The sequence below is a fragment of the Bidens hawaiensis genome, unplaced genomic scaffold (genome assembly GCF_021521415.1).
Source record: "Bidens hawaiensis isolate Kalapana, Puna unplaced genomic scaffold, B.hawaiensis_p1.1 tig00012097_1, whole genome shotgun sequence".
NCBI lineage: Eukaryota > Viridiplantae > Streptophyta > Magnoliopsida > Asterales > Asteraceae > Bidens > Bidens hawaiensis.
This window is the reverse complement of record NW_027491973.1, coordinates 703,124-725,643: the sequence shown is the minus strand read 5'-3', so window position 1 is coordinate 725,643 and position 22,520 is coordinate 703,124. Positions and strand designations below refer to the sequence as shown.

The 22,520-nt window shown below is 36.3% G+C and overlaps 5 protein-coding genes and 1 non-coding gene across 6 annotated transcripts; 2 read left to right on the top strand and 4 right to left on the bottom strand.

Moving 5' to 3' along the window:
* Positions 1-19: 19 nt before the first annotated feature.
* On the bottom strand, positions 20-1,581 carry LOC143539951 (protein GET4-like). Its single transcript, XM_077033133.1, has 9 exons — positions 1,574-1,581; positions 1,019-1,127; positions 858-941; positions 718-764; positions 537-641; positions 460-487; positions 292-375; positions 106-186; positions 20-25 (listed from the first exon to the last, which is right to left on the bottom strand). Exons 1-9 carry the CDS (start codon positions 1,579-1,581, stop codon positions 20-22), a joined length of 552 nt encoding a protein of 183 aa, XP_076889248.1.
* A 3,699-nt stretch (positions 1,582-5,280) lies between these two features.
* LOC143539950 (uncharacterized) lies at positions 5,281-6,291 on the top strand. Its single transcript, XM_077033132.1, has 3 exons — positions 5,281-5,457; positions 5,547-5,884; positions 5,970-6,291. The coding sequence occupies exons 1-3, from the start codon at positions 5,347-5,349 to the stop codon at positions 6,289-6,291; spliced, it is 771 nt and encodes a 256-aa protein (XP_076889247.1). The 5' UTR covers positions 5,281-5,346.
* Positions 6,292-8,905: 2,614 nt separating this feature from the next.
* Positions 8,906-11,708, bottom strand: LOC143539972 (uncharacterized). The gene is made up of 6 exons (XM_077033148.1): positions 11,354-11,708; positions 10,475-10,555; positions 10,253-10,381; positions 10,135-10,177; positions 9,556-9,615; positions 8,906-9,438 (listed from the first exon to the last, which is right to left on the bottom strand). Exons 1-5 carry the CDS (start codon positions 11,671-11,673, stop codon positions 9,577-9,579), a joined length of 612 nt encoding a protein of 203 aa, XP_076889263.1. The 5' UTR covers positions 11,674-11,708; the 3' UTR covers positions 8,906-9,438; positions 9,556-9,576.
* A 1,972-nt stretch (positions 11,709-13,680) lies between these two features.
* Positions 13,681-16,668, bottom strand: LOC143539987 (two-component response regulator-like APRR7). Its single transcript, XM_077033158.1, has 9 exons — positions 16,321-16,668; positions 16,027-16,188; positions 15,777-15,910; positions 15,487-15,633; positions 15,292-15,424; positions 14,850-15,213; positions 14,630-14,777; positions 14,076-14,546; positions 13,681-13,989 (listed from the first exon to the last, which is right to left on the bottom strand). Exons 1-9 carry the CDS (start codon positions 16,655-16,657, stop codon positions 13,882-13,884), a joined length of 2,004 nt encoding a protein of 667 aa, XP_076889273.1. The 5' UTR covers positions 16,658-16,668; the 3' UTR covers positions 13,681-13,881.
* A 1,369-nt stretch (positions 16,669-18,037) lies between these two features.
* On the top strand, positions 18,038-18,110 carry TRNAK-UUU (transfer RNA lysine (anticodon UUU)). The gene has a single exon. It is a non-coding gene; the product is annotated as a tRNA-Lys (tRNA).
* A 706-nt stretch (positions 18,111-18,816) lies between these two features.
* Positions 18,817-20,934, bottom strand: LOC143539971 (adenylate kinase 1, chloroplastic-like). The gene is made up of 4 exons (XM_077033147.1): positions 20,633-20,934; positions 19,520-19,660; positions 19,138-19,410; positions 18,817-19,052 (listed from the first exon to the last, which is right to left on the bottom strand). The coding sequence occupies exons 1-4, from the start codon at positions 20,900-20,902 to the stop codon at positions 18,909-18,911; spliced, it is 828 nt and encodes a 275-aa protein (XP_076889262.1). The 5' UTR covers positions 20,903-20,934; the 3' UTR covers positions 18,817-18,908.
* Positions 20,935-22,520: the final 1,586 nt, after the last annotated feature.

The window sequence follows — 22,520 nt, the reverse complement described above, 5'->3', positions numbered from 1 at the left end:
TTCAAATTTCAATTTTAACTCACATCTGCAAAAGCAAAATTGGAAATTATTTAGCAAAACACACATATAACTTCATTAAGTATGAGAATGATCATTTATAAATACTTTGAACAATTCTCCAAACATCCCTTGTAACAGATTCTTACGTCGTACTCCATGGAACTTTTCCCCAATGTCTTCTAACAACTGCACACAAATAATGTTAACATTTCATTTTATGGGTCCCATTTAATGGCACAAGAAGAATGAAGGCGTCGATGCTGATCCCACTACTTAACAGAATGTACGCACCTCATTGAACGCAGGATCGCTTTGTATACTCGAGTTGAACTTTTGTTTCAACATATTGAATAATGGTAACGCATCTCTCACTAGCTTATGACAGAAACTTAATTAGCCAAATATTATTTACTTTCAATCAATTTCTACTAAATTTAAAATAAAAAAAAAAGATAGAACTAACGTTTGCAAGAGATAGTTGATAAACCGCATCAATTCTGAATCAACAATTGTTGATAAACCGCATCAATTCTGAATCAACAAGCTCTGAATCAGGAAAGACAAGCCCCTGGACCGAAGCAAGTTTATCTATCTCGTCCATAATACTATTAGCATCTCTCAGGTTACCGATAGAAAGATACCTACACAATGTAAGTTAAATATTTAAAAAATGAGAAAAGGTGACTAAGCAATTGCCAAATCATCAAGATTACTTACATCAAAACTGCACGTGCGATCGTCAAGTCCTCTTCACCTGGACAACACTGCAAAGCCAGCAATGAAGAAACAAAGGTGTGTCCATCAAATGTATTAAAGTTAGTTATTAAAAGATATCAGAAAATAGAGAAAAAACTAACCTTGCCAATAAAATTTACAACGGTTGAGGCAAACCTATTCGGATTTCTACCCCTTGAAAAATGGTAGCCCACTCTAGTTATATCCTGCAAATCAATCAGTACTACTAATAGAAAGCATCTTTCCTGCAGGACCCAGTAAATAAAAATTACAACTTCAATACCAGAAATAAAAGACTTCCAGGCTCCGGTGATTCAGAGTATATGCATTCAGCCAGCATATCATGTAGTCCGGGAGAGCCGATCTTACGTGGACCAGAGTCTGTAGACCACCTAGGAATTAACACAATAAAAAAATTAATTTCTTATTAACTATAACTCAATAGAACACTTAACTATAATTATGTGCATAATTATTCGTGAATTTTTTACTTTCATAAATATAAACTAATCAAACATGGTTCTTTAACTCTTCAATCTGGTGCCAAAGTGAATTAGTGACTTGTACAAATTGAGTATTACAAGTTTACAACAATAACTGGTGTTCTAAACACCTATGTTATTAGTAAAAGGCTCGTTTAAGTGGTGGATCTAGCCAATAATTCCAGGGGTAGCACAATCTTTTTAACATTACATAAAAAAACACGATAATACATAAAGTTAAACATGTACCTAATAGAGTCCAACTCTCCGGCATTTAAAAACTTAAAATCGAGCCGTTACATCGTCTTTAATTATGTTATCGAATATTTCTCTTTCGACCACACAATGACACAAACTTGAACATTGTTAAATACTATTCACCTATTCGGTTACGTAAATCCTTCTTGATAAGCTTCAATTTAGAGAAACATCTTTCAACGGTTTCCGTTGCAATCGGTAAAACCAATGCTAGCTTAATCACCCGATAGACCAACGGTTGCGGTTGCAACCTGCAAAACCAACATCGACACGGTGGCAGCAGGGCAGCAGATGGTCCGGCGAGGAGTACATCCCTCTTGACTCACACTATTCTAAGTTCTAACCCCGTAATTTTTGGTGTTTTTATGCTACCTGAGTTAACTGAGAGTTCCGTAAAGTATTTACTATGATTGTGGTTGTCGGATTCTATAATATTTACCTTTTAAGTATGTAGAGCGTTTGGAAGGGTAAATATTTACATATTGAAAATGTTTCATTTTTAAAATAATTTATTGGTATGTTTTACCTTCTAAATATGTAGATTTTGGAGGGTTAAATTGGTAATCGTCCATGTCATGATGGTATCATAGTGTCTACTTCTATTGTAACTTCTAAGGCACTTCTAGGCAATGATCATGTTTCTTATGTGCATACATATAATATATGTATGTACACACACGTACGTGTGCTAAGTGTATCCCACCTATTTCAACTTGTAATCATGCTGCTGTACAAAGTGAGCTTGGAACTTCTCCAATAGCTCTTCGAACCCATCGATTTGTCCTGTCGGCAAGCTTTCGAACCAGACACGCGCTGCGCCCGTGAGGCAGCGAGCAAACATGTGACACCATGTTGGCATCGTCCAGCTTTCTAGGTTTCCAGTGTTGTAAAAACCTTGTAAGAAATCATCTGGATCTGTTGTACCATCGTACTTGCCTAGACCACTTGGCATCTTGGTTTTGTGTTGAATTGGAGCCTTCGCAATGCGCTCAGTGAATTTTGAATGCTTCACCAAGATGGCTGGCCTATATGGTGTGGTTACGTCCACTTGCCCTCTCGCTTGTGGGTTGTACGGTGTGTATAGATCCAGATCGGCTTTGGTTCCAGGCGCTATGTTCATGTGTGCGCGGAGCTGTGACCCTCCTGCATGAGTATCTCTCGTCTTCCTCATCACTAATATCAGCGTGTTCGGTGTGAACAGAGTGACCATCTTCCGGCGCGCGCGCCCTTTTTGTTGTTCCCTGAATGGTTTGTTTATCAAATGCGAGCCTTTGTGTTAAGTCGGCTAACTTTTTGTGTTTGACCAGCTCATTGTATTTGTCCATTAAACGCCGTTGTTCGTTTATGAGCCATTCTTTAGGGTCATTGGTTTCAACTTCCGGACCCATTGGTCCTTTTTGTATTGCACCAGTCAGATTTTGGAACGTGAGATCGTCTGGAGGAGTTTCAGTCTGGCTATGAGGTGTTGTGATGAAGGGATGGTTACTGGTGGTGCGCGCAGTATCACGCGGCGCCCTCAGAAACTGCTGTCCCTCATTAACATCCTCAAGCTCATTATCCTCCAGAACTTGATCGCTGTTTCGAACACCGGAAACCATGGTGAAGAATTTCAGAGAAAACTGATGAGATAGTGATTATGTTGCCGTTGTAACAGGTGATGGCGCCAATGAAGAAACGTGGATCGACTTACTAGTAGACGATCAACTTTCCTCGGGTATGAGTGTGCTATATCACCGATGGTTTTCCGAAGTATGAATTCTTCCACCTACAAAACGAGCAGCACCGTGAACTTACCCCTCAGAAAGGGACAGAGGGGTCCTCTTTGGGGTAACCCTACGGTGTGAGAATAAGATATTGTGGGAGAAGATAATAATAATCTGAGAGTGAGTAAGGATTTAGAATGTATTTTCTTGCTTACCTCCCCTTGTGGAGGTGGTGTGGTATTTATAGTGTTAGAGTTTCCAATGATTGGGCTCAGACCCAATTAGAGCCTTTTTGGCCTCCTCCTATTGCTTCGCGCCACGTGTCCTTAGGACACCTGGTGCTTTTTCATTGATTATTCTCTGACCAAGGTATTTCACCTGACCCATGTGCAATCACGTGGTAGCACATGGGTTTTGCTGAGTTGTCCACCTTTCATTGGCAGCTGTCAACATCAGCATATTCTTTATTCCTTAAAGAATATCTTCTGGAAGGTTGTCTGATGAGCACAATCATGGTTGTCCTTATCCTGATTTGGATAAGGACGTGGTTGATTATGTGCATGTGTGATATGCGCCTATCCTGGGGATGCGCGAGGTCTTCTCTTTATTCTCACGCGCAGATATTTCATGCGCAAATGTGATATGCGCAAGCATATGTAATATGCGTGAGCATATGTGATATGCGCCACGCGCAGATGTGATATGCGTGAGCATATATGATGCGTGAGCATATATGATATGCGCCACACGCAGATGCGCCACGCGCAGATGTGATATGCGTGAGCATATATGATGCGTGAGCATATGTGATACGCGTGAGCATATGTGATGCGTGAACATATGTGATATGCGTGAGCATATGTGATATGCGCCGTGAGCATAGGTTTTGGCTTTGTGTCTTCATGACATCCTGATTTCAAGCCTCTTGTCTATATCTTGTGGGTTGACCCGCCCCGCTCGATGTTAAGGCGGGTGCATACCTCTTCAATTTTAATTAAAGTTTTTGGTGGTAGTTCAATGGAAATTTAGGAGGGCGGGATATGTTTAGCCAACCTCAACTATATGAATAATCAAATCAAGTGTATGTAATATTGTTTTCAGAATTATATCAGAATAGGAATTGAAACCAAGGGGCTTGTGGTCTAGCAATATCAACGAGTGTGAAAAGGAATTTCTCTATACCTAGTTGAGCGTTCTAGTTACCTTTTGAAGAGCCTAGTTGACGCAACACGCAAGCAAGGATTGACCCACTCTTTAGATAGGGGCTGGCCGTCCACCTTAAATTTCTTATTTATTGTGTTATTCATATGTAAAAATCCCGATCACTCCTCTTAAAATTAGTCTAAGCCCCCTCTATCGCCCCCATTAAAAAATTTCAAGGTCCACCACGAGACGCAAGGAGCTTTTTAGACCGGCCACTGTGGGTATCAAAGGGGCGACATGGGGTGATTTGGGGAGTAAACACCGGTTGGAGGGGGGCGGTATTGTGAAAAAGGGGCAATGTGGGACCTGCATCTCTCTCTCTCTATCTCTCACATACACACACATACATTTATATGTGTATATATAAAGAGTGAGATCCGGTACAAATAAAATTAGCATACTAAACATACAAAAAACTTGAATAACTACATAGAGTAATTATGCTATAAAAAATAGTATAGTGTAATAATAATTACTCTAATGTTAATATAATTACTCTAGTTATCTGTACATTTCTCACGATAAAAATAATTTGTATTTGATCCAAATCCTATATATAATGGGGCAATAAAGGGGCGATAAACCACAGTGTGGCGTTATGAAGAGGGGCTTCGAAGCCCCGCTTTCTACGTGGCAATGGCGTGACAACGTTACCCCCCTCCACATAAAATACCTTAGAACTTACATGGATGGATGCTCTATTGATATAAGAAACCATTAAAATTTATAATAAAAATATATATATGCAAAAAAGCCTGCAACTTCTGTATTGTTGTATGAAATCCATGGAATTTGAAGTGTGAACTTCAAGAAAAAAATTTCCCAAGAAAAGGTGAAAAACAAGAGGAGAGAATAATGATGACAATGATTCATTTACATCAAATTGGAGGTGGTCCCACTCTTGTCTCTCTACTCTCTCTCATATAAGATATGAAGTGGTTTTTTATTTCAGTGACAAAAGATTAATGGAAGGAGATAAAGGTTTGAGCACTGTAGAGTGCTTAAGAGGCAGACTGCTTGCTGAAAGAGCAGCTTCCAAGGCTGCAAATCATGAATCTGAACAACTTAGCACAAAGGTATTGTTTCCTCTTAGGTTTTGAATTTCATCTGTTTGCATGCATTATTTGAACTTGACCTTGGGTTTTATGAATCTTGAAAAATGCAGGTGGTTGAGCTTGAGAAGCTGTTAATATTGGAGATAAAATCAAGAAACAAAGCTGAAAAGAGGCTCAAATTCTTGATGAAAAAGCTTGAATCTTTAAACATATCATATGTTTCTGTAGATGAATCTTTAAGTATTTCTGAAGAAAGTGAGATTTCATCTGTTTCATCTTCAAAATCTCAAGTCAGTAACATCTCAAAATGTGTCAAGAACACTGACATGTCTGGTGAAAGACATAAATGCCCTTCATATGAAGATAATTTGGGATTTTTAGATGATGATATTTCTGAGAATTCAATTAAGAATGTGATTCAATCTAGTCCAAAAGAAGATAGCATTGGGTATGTTTCTAGAATTCAGATTTAAATGATGTGTAAAGTGGTGGCAATTAACATATTCATTTAATGTTAATCTTTTGTTGACCAGGTCAAAATCCTTTGTTACACATAACAACAATGATAATGAAGAACACTATCAAGACGCGTGTCATAATGAAGACAAATCGATTTTGGCACCGAGGAATGACGAAGGCGACAATGATGTATATGACAACTCCTTGGCATTAGTCACAGTTGATTATATTATGGTGAAAGAAGAGAAAAAAGATGTGTCGGTATCAAATGGTAATGTGAAAGATGTGCTTGATGCTTTAAGGTATGCTAGAGAGTGCATTCAAGCTTCAATGGATTTGAGAAGACATGTGAAATCAAGCATTGTTCATTCTAGACTTGATAGGATTTCATGTTAAAATATAAGGTATTTAGCATTTTCTATTCATCATTAATCATTTTGAGTGAAAATAGTTTTGTAAACATTCTTGTTTTTGCCATTTAATTTGATCAAATGAAAATGATGTAAGAACCATTAATTAATATTTATAAGAGTCGTATAGTTTTATAACACTTAACAGATTTTCTAAACTTTAGGTCATTTTAGAAAGGATAAATATAAAAATAAAGACTTTCTTATAAATTGTTTACTTAAAGATCACACATGAACCAATGGTACATGTGACTTTCCATATGGGGCCAAGAATAAAGACATTGAAATTGATCAAAATAGTTACCTTCAAAAACAAATCTTGCATCAATGTTTGTACCAGCATCCCCAATAATCCCTATACAAGTGTATATATTTAAATAATATAATTTACATAAATAGTTATGAAGTTGCTATGACGCACTAAGTACAAACATGTCATGCGATTCTAACAAGTGTTTGCTTAATATTGATTTTGCATTAGGCGCGTTCCTATAAACACAGCGATTAAAGGATTGCAAGCCAACCATCTTAATATCAATTAAGTCGGGCCAAAAATCGAGTTTTATAAATTCCGTGGTCCCAATTCCTCTGTAAGTTATTGTGGTACCTGTTTATATCTTCCCACCCCCACCTCACATGTCTTCTGGATGTGGTCACTCCCGAGTCCTAACTCCCACATTGTAACCTCTACATGGAGGCAATATTCATTAAATTTGATTGCATGGTATCATAACTATAGTAAATAATTATAAATTGTTTTCATGATAAGTATATAAGACTATTGCTTTTGTCAATGTTATATGAGTATAATGTGTCACTATTTAAGGTTAATAGTGGAATCACTTATCATCTTCAATGAGATTTTTAACCCTTTTTAACTTAACCAGTCTTTTACCTTTTGCACCTTCATAGTGTGGGCTTCCCTTAATTATCTACATGGCACGTAAAACCATGACCAAAAGATTGTCTTTAGTATACACGAAGATATAAATGAAAAGGTAAAAAATAAAAAATAATCTCATGTGAAGTATGTGCAAGGTCAAAAAATAAAAAGTAAAATAAAAAATCTATAATATATATAAACGAAAACCCTAAAATCCTACGTGTCGCGATGTGGTCGCTCCCCCTTTTATAGAAGCCACCAGATTGCTTAATTTTTAAATAGAAGCATCTCATTGATTTAACCCAAATTCATGGGTATGGGTCTTACCAAAACCAGATAGCTCTTAAACGGGTTATAACATCTCATTATATTAAAAATTGATCTTACCAATTATTTGATATGAAAATCCTATAAAATAAGGATATACTAAAATTTAATATTCAATTTAAAAAGAAAAAGATATTATTTATAATTAATAAGCAATTTTATAGGTCATGGGTCCCCAAATCCAGATAACTTTTAAAAGGGTTATAGCATATCATTTGTTTATGAAACCTTTTCATCATCAAACCCAAAGTATGTTATTAACTTTCTTACAATAAAAGAAAATTAAAATCCAAAAAATAAATATTAAAAACAAAAAATGTAAAACAACCATTCTCTCAAGCCATCATATTGCTTTATTTGTAAATGAATATTTCTCACGCATTTAACCCGAATTCACGGGTAAAGGTCTCACCAAAATCAGATAGCTCTTAAACGATATAACATCTCATTATATTAAAAATTAATATAATCAAATATTTGATATGAAAATCCTATAAAAGATGTACTAAAAATTAATATCCTATTTTATTTTAAAAAAATATATTATTTAAAATTAAGAAACAATTTTATAATAAAGAAAATAAACAGGTAATGAGTTATATATAACGTATCATTTTTTTGTGAATCCATTTCATCATCAAACCTCAAATATATTAATTATTAACTTTCTTACAATAAATAAAATTAAAATCCAAATATACATATATAAATATTAAAAACGAATAATGTAAAACAACCCCGTAATACGGGGGATAAAATCTAGTATTGTTATATTCTAGTTTGAGCAACTATTTTAAGTATAACTATACTAATTTCCAGGCTACATATAAATTCTACCAAACTATCATTTCTTTTGGTAGTTCAAATTTACAAAATCACTGCTAATAATCCCCGAATGAGTAAAATCAATCACAATGTATAAATTTTTTATGTCAGTAATTAAGTAATGCTTAGTGAATAATATAAATATAAGATAATTTAAATCAGATATCCAACACCCATTTACATGCACTACGCATCAAGAGATCATGCAACAGTTGGCATGAGCAAAATAAACATCGTTACAAGTTTTAAACCACTCTGGTAAGTCAAAAACAAATCAAAAGGTTTTATCACTTCCTATCAAGTACGAAATTCAACACAGTATACATAAACATAATCACTGTCATTTAACATTATGGTCCTTCTTTCTTTGCTGCAACTCATACTGAACATTTGCACAGATAAAACAAGCTGCCCGACAAGATTAATAGCAATCCCCGACCAATGTGCCACCTATCTCAATCAAGCTACATAACCCCCCAACCCTCTTTACCCAGCAACCATTTAATCTAACACCTTTTTAAAAAACTAGTTCATTTCACCTTAATAACGGAATATCAAATAAAGCAAGTTCTAACATGAAAATAGAAGATTTTGTTTTTTTAGGTCATAAAATTTCCCATCTTAACATCAGATGACCATGATTCTTGGTGTATACAAAATGCAGCCCTGATATGAAATAATGATTACCTGAAGCCATCGAGCATAGTGGCATACAAATTGTAAAGATGTAAACAGAATATCTAGATTCATGTCATATATGCAAACAATTCACCAAAAATCATGGACATGATACTGCCAGACCGGCGATTATTATTGTTTTACTAACACTACAACTGGTTTGTGCACTTTAAAACTGAAAAACTACGCATGAGCATCACTAGAGCGATATCAAACTAAAATGAAACACATCTTAAGTACTAGTTAGCTCTTGTCAAATCATATTCTCCTACAATCTAATCCCATTTAATACTTACTTAACATTACCTACTATATCTTTTTTTTAGTTTTGGGTGACACAAAGAGATTGCTATTATATAAGTCGGGCAAACAAGCTTTACCAATTCTCACCACACTTGATACATGAAAGAAGCACCATAACTGCAAAATACAGTTGTCCAATGATCAAAAAGAGAATTAAAGATTAATCTTCCAAATGTGAATAAAGTTATAACTGTATAGCAATATAAATATAGAGGACAAGACTCAGGGCCTTACTGGAAAATGACTGTGCAACGCTCAAGCCTCTCCGCCTGCCTTGCCAGCAATGGTTGCCTTCTGTGTAAAACAGGTAAAGGAATGATGGGTTAATCTTGATAAGTGTGCAAGTCAAAAGAGTTAAAAGGTTAAATGTGGTATAAGCCAATTATGACTCTTGATTTGTTTATTTGTTCAGATGTACATCATAGCTTGAATAGGAAGTTATTTTTCTAGTATCAATAGAGGGTTAAGAGAGTCACTCTTTGCACTGTGTAATTTTTGTTCTAAATAATAAAAAATTCGGTAGTCGGTTTACTCCAAAATCCCATGTAGTTTTAATTTCAGACTAGCAGCTTGAATAAAAAGTTATTTTTCTAGTACAGAAAGAGGGTTAGAGGGTCTTTGACTTGTGTAGCTTTTGTTCTTAATAACATTGAAAGAATCGATAGTTGGTTGACTCCAAAATCCAGTGTGTTCTTATTTGTGTTCATTATAATATCAGGTTGTGTGAGTGTTTATCAAGATCTGGGCCAACAAAAGAAAGCTGACGAAAAAGCACATAAGCATGCTACAAAAGCACAAGTATAAAAGACCTACCGGTTCAATTTTTGCATTGCCAGTCACTGCTGTTCCTGAAAACCTGTAGAATAATACTTAAGATTACTGCTTAAAACTTAAATGGAAACTAAAATTGATGATACAACTAATTAATTACCTGAGTGCCCTTGCTTTCTTTTTCTCTTCTTCTACAGGATCAGCACTAGAAGCCGCTGATCCAAACCTAGAAAGTCTAGCCTTCTTTTTCTCCTCTTCCTCAGTAGGTGTTGATCGAGTAATACCAAATCTGATCAACAGGGAAATATAACCATTAGTAAGCAAATAAAACAGTGATAATTATGAACAAAAAGATAGTGAGAAGTTGTATCCTCTAAACAACCTCTCTGCTCTCGCCTTCCTTTTTAGCTCCTCAGCTTTCTTTGTGCTATCCAATCCTTGTGACCCAGGCGCTGTACCAAACCTAAAAAGCAACAGGTCCTAACTTGATAAGTTCAAATGATCCATCATGGTTTACGATGAAAATAACAACCGAGTTAAAATGATTCAACTGACTGATCGCCGTTAAAAATAAAGATCACGAAAACTACAATGTTATAATGAACTACATAATAAAGATCAACTATATGAGATACAGAAAAGAAGAGAGCTTCTGCACCTAAAGGTAACAAAGTCGTTTCGTTCAGTCTTTCCAAAGACAAATCATAACAGATAACTTCCAACTCAACTCCAAAAGACAAATCTCGTAAATGAATCATATTATCATTTCTTAATATAAACCACAAAATCATATAATGGTTTAAAGTATCATATATTATACTCACTACAACAGTACAACCACAACATCTGTTACAACACGCCGAGCTACAAACAAACAACTAGCGATATGCGGTTCCTCCAAATAATTGCAAACCAACGAAAACCAAGCATCAATAGCAGTAGTAGACTGATACTAACACGCAAAAGTTTCACAAACTGTTTAACCAGGCAAATTAAGTCACCCCTATCCCTAACTATTTATCACAAAACACACCGAGCAGGTTAAACCACAAAATGAAACAGAAGCAAGCAATTCCACACAATTCATAAGCTGCCTAAACCAGTGGCAAAGTTTGGACGTAAACCGGGGACCCGCGCGCAAGTTTTCAGACAAAAACGGGTAAATTTACACTCCTAAGCAAAAAAGTTAAACATAAACCCTAACCCTAGCTTAGCATATAGAATTATTCCAAGTAAAAAATATGCGTACATATATAACTACCTCTCGGCACGAGAATTCCGTTTTTCTTCTTCAGAAAGCTTAACCGGCATACCGAACCGCTCGGCACGGCGAATCTTCCTCTGAGTATCGGTAACCGAAGCACCGTCTTCGGTGTTGCTGTTATCAGCATCCGTCGAAACCGTAGCCGGATCTGTAGTATTCGCCTGTGTTGGTTCCGAATCCACCACGTCTTTGGATGAAGCTGGTGCTGGTGGTGTATCGGTGGAAACGGTTTCAGTTGTTGTGGGAGGGACCGGGTCTACGGTGTTCGCAGGATGATTGTCGGTCGTTGTTGTGGTTGTAGCAGTGGATGCCGCCATCGCCGTTTAGGTGCAGAGGATTCGATTGATAGATGAATGATATGATATGATGAACGTGCCCTAATTTGTGAATGGTGGTCATTTTGGGATATATTCTCAACCTGGGGTTGTTAATTGGATATTTTAGAAAATAAGGGGTCAAAGTGCACCTTCTCAATGACAAAAAGGCTAACAACTCACAATTAGGGATGACAATGTGTCGGGTTTGGGTATTTCCAAACCCATACCTGGTTATAAAAGTCCATCTCAAACCCTTCCCAAACCTGTCGGGTTTTAATCGGGTAATTACCCGTCGGGTTTCGGGTTTTCCCATCGGGTTTCGGGTTTCCTAACGGGTTTTGACAAAATACTTGTCGTGTATACCCGGCTCAAAACCCTTCAGGTTTCTACCGGGGTTTTGACAAAATATAACTAATCGATTACAAATATGGTTACCATAAAGGTAAAATATTTCAAATAATTGGCACAAACAAGTTTCGACAAATAATATATTTAGAATATAGTATATGTATAATATAATAAGCTATATCAGGTACATCGGGTATATAATCAGGTAAATGGGTTTATGTTATCGGGTCGGGTAATCGGGTATATTAGAAATCCCAAACCCGCGAAAAATTTCAAAACTATTCCCAAACCCTAAGGGGTCGGGTATTACCCTCCCATTTATGTCGGGTTTCGGGTTTCCTATCGGGTTCGGGTTTAATTGCCATCCCTACTCACAATTTTTCTTTTTGAAGCCCAATTGCAGTTTTATCATAAATAAATATATAGAGGGTGTTTGGGATTGCTTATTTAACTCTAAAAGTGTTTTTTGTTAAAAATACTTATTGGTTTCTGGCTTTTTGAAAAGAAGTTTTTAAAAAAGTGTTTGGATTAGCTTATATGATTGGAAAAGCCATAAGCACTTTTTAAAAAATGTTTGGCTTAGCTTATTTACATAAAATGACCAAAAAGGCTAAAGGGTGGGTAGATTAGTAAAAATCCAATCAAAAAGCCAAAAACATTTCTGAAAAGCCCCAAATTGGGGCTTTAGGAAAAGTGTTTTTTCAAGCAAATCAAAAAGCCAAAACAAAAGGGGCTTTTACATTTGCCAAACACCTTTTTTGTTTATTGGCTATAAGCATTTTTCAAACTCAATCCCAAACACCCTCATAATATCTTTTTTACTTCTTTTTCTTTTTTTTGGTATTTTAGTATATATCTATCAAAATTAAACTCTATCAGAATGGTGCGGGAAGCTCATATTGAACGCGAATGGAGCTTGTTCTCTTCACTTTCTGGGCCCAAAGCAGTGCAGTCATTCCTTGAGTCTTCTTGCTACACTATTTAGGTATTATATGTAATATACACACACACAAAACAATCAACGGGATAAATAAAGATTTTGAAGAGCGGGTTACATGCAAGCAGTGAGAGAGAGAAGTTGTCATTGACCACATATCGTTCTTGACGGGAAGAATTGGGGGGGGGGCCTTAGTCAAGCTCGTGAAATGAAGCTTGGCCTTGAGCTTATTTATTAAACGAGCTCCTACAAAAGTTGGATCTTGTTTAAATCCTGTTTAGTTAGAGCTTTTAACAAACCGATCTTAAATAGCTCACAAACTGTTTGTATCATGTACACCGGTTTAATTCATTTTATGATTTACCCCTCTAATTTCCATTCTGCAGGCTGCAAGGAGCAAATTTTTCTCAATTCCATATTTTTCTAAATCAACAAACTAAAATGGTTTGGAAAAATATATAATTTCAAGAATTTTAATAAACAATATAAGTTGCATTTGCTTGAAGTTGATATAGCTGTATATCCTTTTCCTTCAATCCTTTGTTACAGCATTAAAATCACACAACTAAGGGGAAGTCACAAGATTGGTTTCTTGATATTTAATATGATAGGTCTCACCTCTCAAGTAGTTAGTTTCCTTTCCAAACCTCTAAAATCATTAATAACTAAAAGATTCCATCAAAGCATTTGGCATATATGAAACACAAAAGAGGGCCCTTATAAATTAAATCTTACATGAAGCATCATAATCTACCACCAATAAACTTATACATCTGCATACCAACTTATGAACTGTTATTGTCAAATCTTATAGTAATCAAATATGGTTTCCTGAATATTTAAAACCCTCACAACAAATAATATATATAAACAACAACCAACATCCCACCTGTGTCTTCCTGTACATAAACTTCCATGATAAACTAACCATCATCAGCATTGGTTGAACTGTCCCGATTTGTTCCCTTTACAAACTGTCCTCTAACACGCGGCCTTTGTTCCGCCAGTTTCTTTCTGTTTTGATATCGCACCTATCAAATTAAAACTCAAATTAAATCCGTAATCGTGCAAATAGACAACTGAGCTAATATTATTGTTAAAACCAAAAATAAGCCACCTTTTGCTGGAAGCATCTAGCTTCTCTCTTTTGGCGGAACTTAGTCAATGCCGCCTCTCTCTCTGCAGATTTCTGGCGGGCTCTGCTACCACCACCGCCGCTAGCATCACCACTTACGCTTTTTCCCACTACACCAACATTACTTTCTACATTTGTAACCTCCAAATTCACACCAGTGTTACTCCCATTATGCACATTACTTCCATGCTTGCTACCTGAGCCACTTCTGTTCAAACTATGATTTTCAAAGTTACCTTCAACGGGCCCACCCTTGATATTTGATGATCCACAATTTGGAGCATCTGCAGCTAACTTGCTTAAACCAAACTCATCATGTTTGGACAATAACGGCTGGCCTGTTGCTATGTTATGGTAATGATGAACATGGTGATGATGATGTATGTGTTGAATGTGGAGCTCTTGATGCAGATCACTAGGTGTGGTTCCATCAGCTTTCTTTGGTATTGCTTGCTGAAACAAGCATCAAAGATTTGTTTTAGTAAGTTTCAAGTATTAACAAGAAACAGAAATGTGTCATTACTCTCATTACCGACCTCACTAGAGCCTTGATAAATGAGATATCCATCAGAATGAGCATCATGGTTGGATTCTTTGTTCAAAATACTAGTTCTATTATCAGGTTGAGAACAGCTTCCAGCAATGCCAGGTGTACACTTCACAAAATTTGAGTTCGTGTTGTATCTTCAAGAATTCAAATTACAATCATTAGAAACGTAAGTAAATGGCATCTTATCAAGTTACAAAATTTCAGACCTTGTGAAGGCGGAAAGCTCTGAATGTCTCAGAATATTACAGCCACTTTGAAGTTTTCTCTCATCAATTTCAGTTGCTCGAGGCCTCTTTAAGCCAGACTCACCAGCTATGACTTCCTTAAAATCGTCAATAACCTTAGTATTTGCATCCATAATCTCTTCAGGTACCTTTTGACCCTTGATTTCTCCATTTATCATGTGAGGATCAGACATTTTGCCATCTTTGATTTTGTGTTTCTTTGAGTCCTTACTTTTGACTTTGAGTGTAGGGTCAGTTACTTGATGAATGTTTTGTTTCATATCATTATGTCTAATAGGAACGTCAGATACGTGAATTGCAGTTTCTTTAAAGTTTGCACCATCACCTGAAAAACAAGACATGTTTCATGGAAATAGGAAAAGAAATGTTTCGGATAACGTAAGTAATTCAGATATCTGAATACCCAAACAGGGTTGTCCTTCCTGATCAATAAAATCCCTTCTTGGGTGTATAACTAGGCCACAAGTACTGTCTTGGTCACATGGAGATGCTGCTTCTGGGCTCTCAGGTTCAACGCCTTGCTTTGTCCAAGAACTCTGCATGCAATTGCTGAATCAGACTAAAATTTGATAAAAATGATGATGTCATGCAAAAGTACCTGAGTGCCACTACCATCATCACTACCATTATCAGTGCTTCCATTTTCATCCCCATCTTTCTCACCGTCGTTGTTGCACCTTAAATTGCTTTTTGAGTTTACAGATTTTTGAGCTTGTGTGCCACTTTCGCTCCCACTACCACTAGACTGATTGAAACAGAATAATTTTTCCAACAATTGGAAATAGTAATGGTAACATGATGCAACATAAATGCAGAAACAGAGTAAATTTCTTGAAAATTAGCAAGTTGAAAATTTTATGGATTATACTGAGTATATATGTGACATACACTGTGACACCTCCTCCAAACGTGCTGCCAAAGATTTTTAAGCTCGTTTTTACGAATAGGCTTCACCAAAAAATCTACTGCACCCTTTGATAAACACTTAAAAACTAAACCCATTGAATCATGAGATGACATCACTGCACACGATCTCATAATGAATGGTGGTTAATAGCATCAATTGGTACGCTTTTGCAGGATATAGCTAAATTTGCAGTAAATTTTGTTTGTAGAAAAGATCAAACAAGGTACTTACTGATCACAGGGACATTCTTGCGTGACTTGTGGCTCATAATCTTGCATAAAAGACCAATTCCTGAAAGTAAAGGCATGACTACTTCAGTTAAAACAATGTCAATGTGAACGGATAGGTTTTCCAAAATCTTCCAGGCTTGCAATCCATTGGATGCTTCAATAACTGCCAAAAAAGACGACACAAGAAAATAGAAAGTGTTAGATGGTCACCAGCAGATACAGTCATACAGGCATGAAACGAAACTTAGGAAGTATGATAACTATATACACTAATGCATTAAGTTTTCAACCTAACCTTCATAGTTACAGTTGCGGAGCAAAGCCGTGACAATGTGACGAGTACAATCATCGTTTTCAACCAGCATGACCTTAATGGATCTAACATGGAGAAACTGCTCCCAGTGAACCAGTGACCCTTGAGGCTGTTGCTGAGGTGCCTGAACAGCAGCACTACTCTGCACTGCCCCCTGGAGTTCTTCTTGCCCATTAACTACAATTTTACTACTTATCGGTTCCTCACCTGCTTGCGAACCTGGTCCATTGCCCACAAATTCATTCACATCTCTCTGATAGGCAGCTTCCACTTGACTATTCACCTGCTGAAATCCCTTCCCTCTTTGGCTACAGCTCATCGATATATGTCCTGCTATTTAAAAACCAGAGATTATGAGAAGGTTGGAAAACTATAATGATACTTGTCAAACCTTTTAAATGCAAAAAAATAAGCAGCACAAAGCAGCCACATCAAGCAACCAAGGTATCCAATCTCTTCAAAGATCAAATACAAAACCTTCTGCCCTAAAACAAATGCAAAACATCCACATATCAATCTAAAAACACTATCAATCAACCAACCAACCAAAACTAAACCAAACTCTTCTGTACCTGCACGAATGACTTCCTAGACTCACTATTCATCCCTGTCACAAACAACAAACAGCAGATCAACCAACTCTATCATTTATCAATTACTACTTCAATTACAAAATCCAGTAATTACCTGACCATTTCATGCCAAATAAAACTAAAATCTTAACACGAAATCGACATCAACTAAATCCAGCCTACAATATACTGAAAAGAAACACAAAATCACCTCAGTCAAATACTACTTCAATTACAAAAATCCGGTAACTACCTCACCATTTCATATCAAATACAACTAAAACCTTAACACAAACTCGAAAATCAACAAAATCAAACATACTAATTACAGAAATGAAACACAAATCACCTCAATCAAATACTACTTCAATTACAAACTCCAGTAACTACCTCACCATTTCATGTCAAATACAACTAAAATCCTAACACTAACTCAAAAATCAACTAAATCCAGCATATACTAATTACAAAAAGGAAAAAAAATTCACTAACATAATTAGCATATAATAATACTAACTAATTGTTCAATAACCGCCGATAATTCGGTAATCCTGAACAATTACTCTAATCTGTTATAATTAAGATATGAATTACCGGCAACAGGTTCGGATAACCGAATCGGATTGGCGAATAATCATGAACAAGGCGATTGGATTATGAAAGCAAAAGCTAGGGTTTGGCAGCAAAACGACAAGTAAAAAATCTGGCTAAAGGAAAATCAAATGAGATTGACTGGTGTAGAAACAGAGGGACTGGTTATTTGAATTGGGGTAAATTGGAGGACTGGAATGGGAGATATTGAGGGGGCCTACTTTTGGATGACGTGGAGGAAGTATAGGTTTGGGATGGGACACGGTGGATATTGATTGAGTACGTGGAGATGGATAGGGTGATGTGGAGTGAAGGAAATGGAGCGGTCCAGATGGATTCGAACCGTATCATTCGGGTGGGGATAGTGGAGACACGTGGCTGTCGCTTGCGTGAAAAGATTAAAGATATTTTGTGATTTGAAGTTTGTGTAGATCAAACCCCTCAACTTTAAAACTTTTTTTACTTATAGGCGCGTTTATTTTAAATGTTTTCTGGTTTATTGCTTTTAGAGTGGTATACTTGTAATTAAGATATAAGCCGTTCTAGCTCAGTTGGTAGAGCGCGTGGCTTTTAACCACGTGGTCGTGGGTTCGAGTCCCACGGATGGCGGTTCTAAATTTTTGTAGTTACTTTGTATTAGCATCAAGTCTTTTTGGTCGTGGGTTCGAGTCCTACGGATGGCATTTTCTCCTTTTGTTGTTACTTTGTATTCGCTCGACTTGCTTTAAAAAAATCAGTTTAAGGCATATTTAGCAATGGAGGCGATGACAGCAACCGGGGTGGTGGTTCTAACTGTACTGTCTATAACTAGGGCAGTTGGAGACGACGGTGGTTTGCAATGGTGGTGTCAAACATGGTTGCGTCGGCGGATGCAGTTACAATGTTTTGTGTGTTGTCGGTGATGGCGACAAACAGTGTTTTTGTGTGTTGCTCGCCCATTTGAACTCATTTTAAGTTAACAAGTGTCTAATGAATGACCAATTTTAACCAGTTGTGTGATTTATATCAACCCAGATTGACCCGTTATATAATTCTTACTGACTCACATGAACCTAAATGGCTAAATGTAATTTTATTTTACACAAATCAACTGATCAAAAGACGAGGCATGATTGTGATGCTTAGCATTTGTGTGAATGACAAATATCAGAAAAATATTTTGCAATATAAAAATGAAAACAAAATAATAGTATTCAACAATTATCCAAAAGGTTGCAATATAAAAATGACAACAAAAGAATGTATTCAACAATTAAAAATAATCTTTCTGTATAAATTTTTAATTGATGCATACATTCAAACAAATATACCCTGTTCTATAACCTTCTGCCTTATTTGAGAAGAATACCAGAAGCTATAAATTTTGCAAATAGTGATAATGTGTGTTATATACATAAATAAATCAAACTATGCAGCAGCTATCTTTTTAAGATGGTATTCATCTATATTAAGAGCTTCCAACAACTTTGGCCATGATTCCGGGATCCCTCCTGGAAGATCAAACTCCATTAATTTCCCTCGCTTTCTATAATAATCCTCCACCGGTTCACTCTGTGCATCCAAACACAAACATATATCTATCATTCATCATAATAAACCTCCAAAACCGATTTATTAAAAAGTTGAAAGATAATACCTTTTCTTTATAAACACGAAGTCGCTCTTTGACAACAGGTTCAGTGTCATCAGCACGCGTAACGAGCTTTGCGGCACACTGCTGAGGTGGCAGAAGCGGAGGCATTCGCATACCTGGCAGCCCATTTTCAGCCATTACATCGATTGAGGCCACGTTGAAACCTTTACCACATTCACTGCATATCCTTCTTCCCAAACACTTCTCAATCAATACATCTTCCCTCAATTTCAGATTCACCACCAAATCAATTTCAGTCACCTCATCAAGTATTTCCTAACGGAAACAAGCATTTAAGGTTACAATACATAGAAGTCAACCTGGTCAAAGTTACCGGGCCATGTTAAGATTTTGATAATGGTAACTTGAATAACAAGACGCTTACAGCTTGTCTTATCGTTCGTGGAAAACCATCAAGAATGAACCCTGATTCTCCTCGTGATTCTCCAACTTCGAGTCTCTTTGATAATAAGTTGAATATGATTTCATCTGAAACCAATTTCCCTTGATTTACCACCTCATCAAGCTGAAAAACATAATGAAGAAACTGATTTATATGCAAACGATTAAATGACTTTTCCAAACTTTTGACTTAAATATTTTTATCTATATATGTGTTATATAGATGTGAGAGCTAAGCATCACAATGAATTAAATCATGTCCAAAACAAAGCTAAGACCAATGAGATATCGATGCTTGAAGTTGTCTGGTCGGCACAAAATAATTTATGTGAATTTGCGGTACCACTACTCATGCGCGAGTTACTACTCTAGGGATATTCAAAAAGCTCAAGGCTTAAGCTCGGGCTCGTGGCTCGCTCGATAAAAGTTCAAATAAAACTAGCTATAAAAAGTTGATTTGAAATATCCTGAGCCGATATGGATCATTTTTGTAACCGAGCCAAAATCGAACCAGGCTCGGCTCTAGTCATGGCTCGGCTCGTTGGCTCGATCTTAAGCTCATATAACTTCAAAATTGAGTTAGAGCCTAGCTAAGTTGCCCCGTTTAATTTCGAGCCCGAGCTCGAAACCACCCTAGCTTGACTCGGGCTCGACTCGTGAACAGCCCTATACTACTCTCATGCATCCGCCATCTCCTACAGTACATACTACTTAGCATGTCGTACCCTAGTAGACAGACGAGTTCTTCAAAGGGAGACTCAAAATTTATTTTGACGGGCCCATGTTAAACACCAATCATCAGTCACAACTGTCAACAAATAGTTTGCTCGTTGTGCAGTCAAAGTAAGCATAGTTGAAGAAGTTGAAATTTTGTCAAGACAACGGTTCTCGCATAATCTCATTTATAAAAACTTTTAAGTTTTATATTATTTATTATTGGTTTTGTATACAGCTTTGTACTAGTCTATTTCTCACGAAACAACGAGAATATCGTTATTATTTATTAAACACCCAAAAATCCTGAGTTCAAGTGTCGTGAATAAAGTAAACCGCAGCAATTGATAAAACCTAAACGTGTTAATATTCATGTCAATACCTGACGTGAAAGAGGACCAGAGGAAGACAACTCATGACGGACGAGATCACCGGTGGCGATATGAGGGACACCGAGAAGATCAGACAGTCTGCTGGCGTACGTACCCTTACCAACACCAGGACACCCTAAAAACACCCACTGGAAGCTTCTAGAGCCCTTGGGATCACCGGTGGATTGGATTAATGAAGCGGTAGAAGAGTTGGTGGAAAGTGATCTGATGAAGAGAGAGTTGAATTGTGGTTTGAGGAATTGGCGGGTAAGGGCCGCCATTGGTGTGGTGGATTCGAACAAGACAGAGTTTGCAGAGACAGGACAGAGGTGGAAGTCAGTCGTCCGCACGCATAGACCTAACAACGTGTGCTTGTTCCAATTGGTCTTTATATTATAATAATACAAAAATATTATAATATCTTTTCTTTTAATATAAGTCAATCAATTAACATGAAAACAAAAAATAACGATTCCACGTTTGTGTCATGGAAAACATCGTTCTCGTCCAGTTGTATAGTTTACGAAAATAAAGTAGGTTAAGTTACACGGTCATAAACTTATTATTATTATTAGACGAAAATTTTAATTAAGTGCTATGAATTTCTTTTGGTTTATGCACGCTTTAAGAAATGTTAATAGTAAAAACTGGTTCAGACTGCTGATATCAAGCCGAGCTAGCTCCGTTTGTAAACAAGTTAAGCATGTCACGTCAGCTTGACTTGGTTTGACACGAATTGTTTTATCTTTACTCCATAATTTTATTGTATATATGCATATGTAATTATGTATATGTATGTTTGTAAATATAAGCAAACAATTTATGATATTTGTTCAATGAATTTAAATATTTTGTTGATTCTGATGAGTTTATATTATTTTGTTGTCCTAAATGGGTTAGAAAACCTTTTATCTTTTGTTGATTTCATTAAGAAATGGAGCTAGCTCGGCTTGGTATTAGCCTGAACCAGTTTTTATTATTAACATTTCTTAAAGCATGTATGAACTGAAAAAAATTCATAACAGTCAATGGAAAATTTTAATAATAATAAGGTCATTTTGTCTAATAATAATAAGATTATGACCGTGTAACTTAACCTATTTTATTTTCGTAAATATATAACACTAGTAGGTTGACGATTAACCCTCGCGTCATGGCTGGGGCGTCTTCATTATGTCTCATATGCTGTTAATTCAATGACATAATGTATTAAAGTCTACCCTTTTAGGCAAAGGCAATTAACCAAATCCAACTCACTCATGAATTTCAAATACAAAGCACATGATATTGTTATAAGTGAATGTGTAAATAAACCGTTTTACACCCCACCACATCATGCGACTACATCTTAAACGGGTAAGGTGAACATTTGGTTGTACTTTATCTCGGAAGGCCCCCTTTGCAACCTTGAAGTAGAATAATCATTATCTGATATCCTTGGTGTTTAACCTCCATGCCGTTGCATCTTTTTATTAAAAAAAAGAATGCACAATTATAATACAATAGTTCAATAACTGTTTATAAAAATGAATAAAACAAGCATCTCGCCACAAATTCTTATACTGTATAAACGGAATAAATATTGCGCAAATTTGTAGGACAGTCGATACAGCAGCAACCGGAAGCTTCTCTCCAGAAAAGTTTTTAGATATTAGCTGCTTAAATGAAATCTGACATCAGCAATATACAACACATAAGTATTAATACACGAAGTGTATGTAACATTAAATACAATTTTTAAGGTCATTTTGGTATAATTTACAGAAATCAGGATTACCTTGTATAGTTGTACATGTTCACAGAGACTGCAACTCTTTTGCAGGCACATACTGAACCTTGCAAAAAAGATAAAACTAAATTTAGTTGTAACATCAACAACATATAAATTATACAATAGGA